The sequence below is a fragment of the Triticum dicoccoides genome, chromosome 3B (assembly GCF_002162155.2).
Source record: "Triticum dicoccoides isolate Atlit2015 ecotype Zavitan chromosome 3B, WEW_v2.0, whole genome shotgun sequence".
In the NCBI taxonomy this organism is placed as follows: Eukaryota; Viridiplantae; Streptophyta; class Magnoliopsida; order Poales; family Poaceae; genus Triticum; species Triticum dicoccoides.
Genome location: NC_041385.1, coordinates 411,370,398 through 411,379,345, shown reverse-complemented (window position 1 = coordinate 411,379,345; position 8,948 = coordinate 411,370,398). Strand labels below are relative to the sequence as shown.

At 46.0% G+C, this 8,948-nt stretch overlaps 1 protein-coding gene across 3 annotated transcripts; it reads right to left on the bottom strand.

Annotated features, from left to right (window-relative positions):
* Nucleotides 1-2,878: 2,878 nt before the first annotated feature.
* On the bottom strand, nucleotides 2,879-6,274 carry LOC119276248 (tRNA (cytosine(38)-C(5))-methyltransferase 2-like). Of its 3 annotated transcripts, none has more exons than XR_005136444.1 (12): nucleotides 6,120-6,274; nucleotides 5,912-6,022; nucleotides 5,335-5,428; nucleotides 5,138-5,256; nucleotides 4,935-5,057; nucleotides 4,408-4,615; nucleotides 4,221-4,313; nucleotides 3,994-4,088; nucleotides 3,790-3,870; nucleotides 3,639-3,703; nucleotides 3,323-3,483; nucleotides 2,879-3,231 (listed from the first exon to the last, which is right to left on the bottom strand). XR_005136444.1 is itself a non-coding variant. In XM_037557277.1 (12 exons), the coding sequence occupies exons 1-11, from the start codon at nucleotides 6,174-6,176 to the stop codon at nucleotides 3,408-3,410; spliced, it is 1,122 nt and encodes a 373-aa protein (XP_037413174.1). In that variant the 5' UTR covers nucleotides 6,177-6,274; the 3' UTR covers nucleotides 2,879-3,231; nucleotides 3,385-3,407. The 3 variants fall into 3 exon arrangements, 2 of the variants coding, with proteins under 2 accessions (XP_037413174.1, XP_037413172.1); XM_037557277.1 differs by having other exon boundaries at nucleotides 3,385-3,483; XM_037557275.1 differs by having other exon boundaries at nucleotides 2,879-3,483.
* Nucleotides 6,275-8,948: the final 2,674 nt, after the last annotated feature.

Here is an 8,948-nt window from a genome sequence, read left to right as displayed (position 1 = left end):
CATAGGTTTTATAAAGTATGCCATGCTATGTACCAGACCTATTGTATACCCTGCCCTGAGTTTGGCAAGGGAGTACAATAGTGATCTAGGAGTAGATCACTGGACATTGGTCAAAATTAACCTTAGTGGAATAAGGATATGTTTCTCGATTATGGAGGTGACAAAAGGTTCGTCGTAAAGGGTTACGTCGATGCAAGTTTTGACACTGATCCAGATGACTCTAAGTCTCAATCTGGATACATATTGAAAGTGGGAGCAATTAGCTAGAGTAGCTCCGTGTAGAGCATTGTAGACATATAATTTTTTGCAAAATACATACGGCTCTGAATGTGACAGACCCGTTGACTAAACTTCTCTGACGAGCAAAAGATGATCACACCTTAGTACTCTTTGGGTGTTAATCATATATCAATGTGAACTAGATTATTGACTCTAGTAAACCCTTTGGGTGTTGGTCACATGAAGATGTGAACTATGGGTGTTAATCACATACAGATGTGAATATTAGTGTTAAATCACATGGTGATGTGAACTAGATTATTGACTCTAGTGCAAGTGGGAGACTGAAGGAAATATGCCCTAGAGGCAATAATAAAGTTATTATTTATTTCCTTATTTCATGATAAATGTTTATTATTCATGCTAGAATTGTATTAATCGGAAACATGATACATGTGTGAATACATAGACAAACATATAGTCACTAGTATGCCTCTACTTGACTAGCGCATTAATCAAAGATGATTAAGTTTCCTAACCATAGACATGAGTTGTCATTTGATTAACGGGATCACATCATTAGGAGAATGATGTGATTGACATGACCCATTCCGTTAGCCTAGCACTTGATCGTTTAGTATATTGCTATTGCTTTCTTCATGACTTATACATGTTCCTGTAACTATGAGATTATGCAACTCCCGTTTACCGGAGGAACACTTTGGGTGCTACCAAACGTCACAACGTAACTGGGTGATTATAAAGGAGTACTACAAGTGTCTCCGAAGGTACATGTTGGGTTGGCGTATTTCGAGATTAGGTTTTGTCACTCCGATTATCGGAGAGGTATCTCTAGGCCCTCTCGGTAATGCACATCACTATAAGCCTTGCAAGCAATGTGACTAATGAGTTCGTTGCGAGATGATGCATTACGGAACGAGTAAATAAACTTGCTGGTAACGAGATTGAGCTAGGTATTGAGATACCGACGATCGAATCTCAGGCAAGTAACATACCGATGACAAAGGGACAACGTATGTTGTTATGCGGTTTGACCCATAAAGATCTTCGTAGAATATGTAGGAGCCAATATGAGCATCCAGGTTCCGCTATTGGTTATTGACCGGAGACGTGTCTCGGTCATGTCTACATAGTTCTCGAACCCGTAGGGTCCGCATGCTTAAAGTTCGGTGACGATCAGTATTATGAGTTTATGTGTTTTGATGGACCAAAGGAGTTCGGAGTCCCGGATGAGATCCGGGACATTACGAGGAGTCTCGAAATGGTCGAGACATAAAGACCGATATATTGGACGACTATATTCGGACATCGGAAAGGTTCCGAGTGATCGGGTATTTATCGGAGTACCAGAGAGTTGCGGGAATTCGCCAGGGAGTATATGGGCCTTATTGGGCTTTAGGGGAAAGAGAGAGGGGAGGTTGCCCCCCCCCCAAGGCTTAGTCCGAATTGGACTAGGGGAGGGGTGGCGCCCCCTCCTTCCTTTCCTTCTCTCCTACCCCTGCTACTTGGAAGGGCTCCTAGTTCTACTAGGAAAGGGGGAATCCTACTCCCGATGGGAGTAGGACTCCCCTAGGGCGCGCCATAGAGAGGGCCGGCCCTCCCCCTCCTCCACTCCTTTATATACGGGCAGAGGGGCACCCCTTGGAGACACAACATTTGATCATTGATCTCTTAGCCGTGTGCGGTGCCCCCCTCCACCATATTCCACCTCGGTAATATTGTAACGGTGCTTAGGCGAAGCCCTGCGTCGGTAGCATCATCAACACCGTCATCACGCCGTCGTGCTGAGGAACTCTCCCGCAAAGCTCTACTGGATCGGAGTTCGTGGGACGTCATCGAGCTGAACGTGTGCTGAACTCGGAGGTGCCGTACGTTTGGTACTTGGATTGGTCGGATCGTGAAGACGCACGACTACATCAACCGCGTTGTGCTAACGCTTCCGCTTTCGGTCTACGAGGGTACGTGGACAACACTCTCCCCTTTCGTTGCTATACATCACCATAATCTTGCGTGTGCGTAGGAAATTTTTGAAATTACTACGTTCTCCAACAGGTTCCATCACAAGAAGTCTAACCATCTGAGCTAGGCTCAGTTTGCAGGTCACGATGCATTTCTGAATTGTATATAAAATGTTTTTTCCTTTTCGAGTTGAACTTTATAGAATGTTAGAATATTTGGGGGAGCGAGATCACGGGTGAAAATGAAGTGACGGCGATGTGTTTCTCGGAAATGATCGAGTAAAATGATGGACACGACTGGCTATGTTGTTCACAAGGGTTGAACAGAAACTTTTGAAATTGAAAGCCGAGGCTCGTGGATGTACCTCGTGGATGTACATAGTGGGATTTGATGTGCATCCATTTCTTGCACGATATGTCATCACATAGTACTCCCTCCGGTCCTTTTTAGTTTGCATATAATATTTGTTGGACGCCGATATCCACCACATGTATGGTATATTCGACATGTGGGCGTTAATGTTTATGTATTTGTTTGAAGACAAACCTCGTAAAGTTTGATCAATTTTATAAAAAAAATACGAACATTCACAATGTGTAATCATTATCATTAGATGCGTCATAGCTCAAATTTTCATGTTGTAGAACTTTATCATTGTAGATGTTGAATTTTTTTCATATAAATATGGTCAAACTTTACGAAGTTTGACTTCAAACAATTCTTATATGCAGAGTAAAAAGGACCGGAGGGAGTATCACATTACACTTGCCCTAAACAAAAATATCACATTACTAACTGGACCTCAAAACATGCAATGTTGCAACATAAATATGGCTGTGGAGTGGAAGGCACAACACAGAGGTCGACCGCTAATACTTGGGACTGGCAGTGGTATCTGGTACAGTAGATCCAAAGGCTGAGCTTCGGCCGTACATCGGTACACGCCACCTTATTTTGGACGCACCCACCTCTTCACTATAATACCTGCTAGGCCGTCGGCGAATTGACCGCAAGTCCTCAAGCTCGGTGAAACTGCACCGTGGCGTGAAGGATGAGCATGATCACAACTCACAACAATGCACAGATTGGAGACACACAAAAACTGATGGATAAAATATCATACTTGCAACTCAAGTGTGGCAAGATTTTGACAAATATCAGATGGCGGGCCAATGTCAATATCACCTGCCAAATGATTGAGAACTTGTCTATGTCTCGGCAAACAGATAGCGCAGCAAAGGAGCCACAACCGCTACGCTCAGACTATTACCCAGCATGGCATACCTACAAAATGAGCAAAGTGTCATTCAACTAGTGGATAATGATTTCTAGTAAGACAAATGACTGACTCTTTCACATTATTACTGGATGAATCATGATCAAAACGTAGCTTCCTGAATTCACATCACAGAGGGAAAGGTGGGACTAAAAACACTTACTGTTGTCTGAGGCTTATGTGACCCGGAAAACGGAAACTCGGGGGAAATGAATGCAAATTAGCGACCTGGAAAATAAATGAATACCACATGCTATGAATCATAAGAGAACAGAAGTATGTAAATATATGTGAAATTATGAGAAAGTATTCACCTCTCGAGGGGTGAAAAACCGTAAACCCAACTCATTCAGTGAAGACATTTCAAGGTTCTCTTTTGGAACTGGTTTGAGGTTCTATAATTTGAAGAATATTATCACAAAATAAGGAATCGTGAAAATAATGAGGTAACACCAGAGGGTTAGTGGTGAAAAAAAACTGAAGACTGGAACTGAAGACAGGCAAGAGAAGAGCCTTACTTTAGATGTAACCAGTACAGAGCCTGTGCCCTTCACATAGCGATAATAACTTTTAGTAAAACAGCAGCACCGTTTTGATTCAGGGTATACAATATCTTACAAACAGTCAAGGATTCACCAACTCACCACAGTGAAGCATTGGTTAACAAAAAGGTAGCAATAACATGTATGCAGAAGTACATTCCTACCCATTATGAAGACAAGTGTCAAGAAGGAACTAAGGATACCCATAGCATTTCCCCACCGTTCAATCAAGCTTAGTGGAACTGTGTAGTCATGTGAAGCAGTTTCAATCAGAGTGCATCCATCAGCCTCCTTAACTACATAATAGAGAGTGGCGCTGAAACTACATTGGTGGACCTGCTGCTTCAAACATCCTGACAATTTAAATACAAACTGCAGACCTGTACTTACAGTCAGAGATGATGGCTGAACATTCCTTATCTCCAATACTCTGTGCTTCAAGGAAGTTTCTTATTGGATTACATACTACTTCCAGATCATCTTCATTCTGGTCATAGCTAATCTGAGTTCTCATAGTGTTCAATGTTAGGCATGTAGGTGCCCTAAGCAGCTTGTCATTGACTGATGGATTTGGAAAAGACATAGATTCCTGTTTTGCCTGTAGATAAAGTATGGTTAAATAGTTATGGAATTCCTCAGGAACTGTCTCCTGAAGTTTCCCACTTCTGAAGAAACTGGAAACCCAGAATAGTTTCTTATGGTTAGCTATGATCTCTTCTAGGTGCTTGGCAAACTCATATTTTTACCACTTATAAGCAACATACTCCTTGAATCTACTCACGCTCATTTTGCACATTTTGGGGCTTCCAGAGTGACGAAGAATTGAGATAATAACGTAAATAAGATCCATGACATGTTGTTGCTAAGATATGCCGACTGATTGCAATGGAACAGCAGGTGGATGCACAAGTTCTTACCAAACAGAAGTAGCGCGGTCTAGAATATGGGACACCAAACTGCAAGGGGCTTAGGATGAATTCTTGTGTGTTGAAATTGAGAGTTGAAAGGACCGCTAACAACTGGTCATGTGTATCAGACACCTGTAACAAGCAATTGATATTGATAGAGGTCCAAATACTACAGTCAACTGTGATTCAAATAATTTTAAGCTTAAAAAAACCTCGAATCCGACAACATTTTCCACAAATAACATTTGTGGAGGAAAGCTCATGTTTTGCATAAGGTTTAAAATCTTTATAAATGAAAATGCCCGAGCATCAGCTGAATGTTTCTGAAGTCCTGCATGGCAATCCACTTATTAGTGAAATTTGAAACTGAAGCAGGTAATGTCAAAAGGAAGCTGCTCCAGAAGCAAACCTTGCCGTGTGTATGGTTGACATGGAGGAGAAAGGAGCCATGCATGTGCCTTGTACTTATCTAGATCACCAGCAGTGAGTGTTTGAATGTTTCCCTGCAGTGACATAACAGTACATGTAGATGTAGTGCGGCCAAAATTAACATGTTCCTCTGCTGCAATATAGATCGTGTATGCCTTAATTTATGTATCTAACAATGACATGATGAATCATCAGTAAAAATCCAACCAGCCTATAGTCAACTTCTTTCTAACAATGTAGTCAGTTCAAATAAATTCTTCAAGTATTCCTTCCAATTTAGTAATCAAATGTATGAGAAAATTCTGCATAGAGCACAATGCATACATGCTAAGAAGGGTACTTGCGGTGTAAAAAAATAAACTGATGGGCGCAGTTAATCCTCACTGCTAGTCGAGATACTACCGGTATCAGGACAATACATATCCCAGTTTCGTCACCTAAAATTTTCACCACCACGAATCAGTAGTGCTTAACAGTTAGCACAGCAAGAAACTTCCGGTTTTCGCCTAGATCCAAGTTTGCCAGGGCTTATATATTTCTGGGGGATCGGGACGCACCTGGGAGGGGCGGTGGCCGAAGTTGTGCTCGTAGACGTCGTTGGCGACGTCGTTGATGTCAAAGGCCTCCACCACCTCCGCTCGAACGCCCGACGACGCAAGGGAGTACCGCTGCGAACAAAGGAGGCGGCAAAACAAAACCCTAGTCGCCGTTAGATGTGCCGCAGGATTCAGGTGCAGTACGGAAGTAGAAGGAGGATATGAGTACCATGCCGCCGATACCGCTGTAGAACTCGAGGACCCTCCATGGGGTGGGCGTCTCCATTAACTCCGGTTATCGCGCGGCGGCGGCTGGTCGGCTGGACGCTGGTTCTCGTAGGCTTCTGCTGTTCTGCAGTTTTTTTTAGGGGTTCCTGTTGTTCTGCAGTGCACAGTTACACAAGCCGGGTGCTCGAGTTCGGGCCCTCGCCTGTTCAGCCCAAGTGGCCCAGCCGTTTCAGTTGTCTATCCAAAATTTCAGCAGATACCTCTTTTCTTTTTTTGAAGCTATATTTTAACATATAATGAGGCTAGCCAACTCGTCTCCACAAAGCTCCCTCGATTTGCTACGATTTGGGCCATCGGATGCTGGTCAAACCGGTGTTTCTTGGCTTGGTTGACGTTGGATCTTCGTTGAAAATTTCGTTCTTCCTTTTGACCGCGCGGTGCATTCATAGGGGAGGATGACCTGTGGGCTCGGCCTCTTACCTGATTGGCTGGGTGAACCATTTTTGGGTGCGCGGATGGCCGCGCCGCGCGCGCCACGCGTCGTGGTTGCAGTGTCAACTGTTGGTGGGAGCATATTGCCTGACGCTTGCACACATGTCGCTGCCTTTACACACAAGTGACGGGTGGCCCGCGTTGGATCCTGGTCCTACATATTTCGTGGCTTGGGTTGTTTTCTGTTGTGTGAAGATCCGTTGGTTGTGTCTCGTCTGGTATTGGCTAGAGGGGAGAGAGAGGATGGAGTGACGCGTACACACCCGTTGTCGGTGTCAAAACCGGTGGATCTCGGGTAGGGGGTCCCGAACTGTGCGTCTAGGCGGATGGTAACAGGAGACAAGGGACACGATGTTTTACCCAGGTTCGGGCCCTCTTGATGGAGGTAAAACCCTACGTCCAGCTTGATTGATATTGATGATGTGGGTATTACTAGAGTAGATCTACCACGAGATCAAGGAGGCTAAACCCTAGAAGCTAGCCTATGGTATGATTGTTGTTATTGTTGTTATGTCCTACGGACTAAAACCATCCGGTTTATATAGACACCGGAGAGGGGTAGGGTTACACAGAGTCGGTTACAATGGTAGGAGATCTACGTATCCGTATCGCCAAACTTGCCTTCCACGCCAAGGAAAGTCCCATCCGGACACGGGACGAAGTCTTCAATCTTGTATCTTCATAGTCTTGGAGTCCGGCCGATGATGATAGTTCGGCTATCCGGACACCCCCTAGTCCAGGACTCCCTCAGTAGCCCCTGAACCAGGCTTCAATAACGACGAGTCCGGCGCGCATATTGTTTTCGGCATTGCAAGGCGGGTTCCTCCTCCGAATAATTTATAGAAGATTGTGAACGCCAGGATAGTATCCGGCTCTGCAAAATAAATTCCACATTCCACCGTAGAGAGAATAATATTAACACGAGTTCAATCCGCTGACGTATTTCGTGGCGTGACGTCACACCACAACCAAGCCTTTACTTGAATCGTTTTTATTATACCACCTCAGCGCGTTTAGCGAAACGGTTTCCTTGGCACGTCTTGTCGAAGCAGAGATCGTGTTCCCCTTATTCAGGGATTCTCATCAATACGAACGTGGGTAACCCAACCGCGCCATTGATTGCGGCGCTTGGGGGAAAAGCGAGTTTTATCAGGCCGGTGGGGACGCATAGTTTCGTCCGTCCATATATAAGGGGATAAGGATCCACCTTTTTACCTACGCCTTCTTCCTCCTTTGCTTATCCATCTCCGCTCACTCGAGCTCCAGCGCCCAAGTTTGCACATCTCACCTCAACCTCCTCCAACTATGTCCAGAGCGGGAAACAAGTGGATGGCCTCCTCCGTTACGGAGGGGCACATCAAGAAGCTGCGCAGCGCCGGATATCTGTCCAGCGACATCGCGCACCGGCTCCCCGACGAGGGGCAGCCCATCCCCACCCCCAGGCCCCATGAGAGGGGTGGTATTCCTTCCCCATTTCCTCCGCGGACTGGGCTTCCCACTTCACCCCTTTGTCCGGGGGCTCATATTCTACTACGTCCTGGACTTCCATGATCTAGCCCCGAATTTCATCCTCAACATCTCTGCGTTTATCGTCGTGTGCGAGGCCTTCCTCTGCATCCAGCCCCACTTCGGCTTGTGGCTCAAGACCTTCAATGTCAAGCCGAAGGTTGTGAAAGGGAGTCAAGCGGAGTGCGGAGGCGCCATGGTGGGCAGGATACCCAACGTCACTTGGCTCGAGGGCGCCTTCGTGGAAACCATCAAGGGGTGGCAATCGGGGTGGTTCTACATCACCGAGCCGCGTGACCCTAAATGGGCAGTGGCCCCTGAATTCAGATCTGGCATCCCCACACGGCTCACCTCTTGGAAAGAGAGTGGCCTGACTTGGGGCGATTCGGAGGAGCTGACCGGACTCCAAGCATGCATCCAGAAGCTGGTGGACAAGAAGCTCAAGCTTGTCAACGTAGTCCAGGTCATGCTCATCCGTCGGATTCTCCCGTGCCAACAACGGGCCTTTAAATTGTGGGAGTTCGATCCGGCTCAGCACCGAACCTTGAGCGGGCTCTTCGACATGAGGTACGAAGATGCCTGGAAGGTGCTGTTTAAGGGCGCCGAAGCTCCCGCATCCGCTACCGAAGATCGCGGATTCCGCTCGCAGCGCCAGGCTAGCGAGGTAAGCGATTCTACCCTTTATGGGACACTTGTTTTTCATAGTTTGACTCTATGCGGGATCTAAACTCCCTCTCCTTTGACAGGACTGGCTGAAGAAGGCCGAGCAGACTAACTGTCCGGCTCCTTTGCCAGAAGACCCAGCGGACGCCTGTTTAGCGGGGCTGCTGGT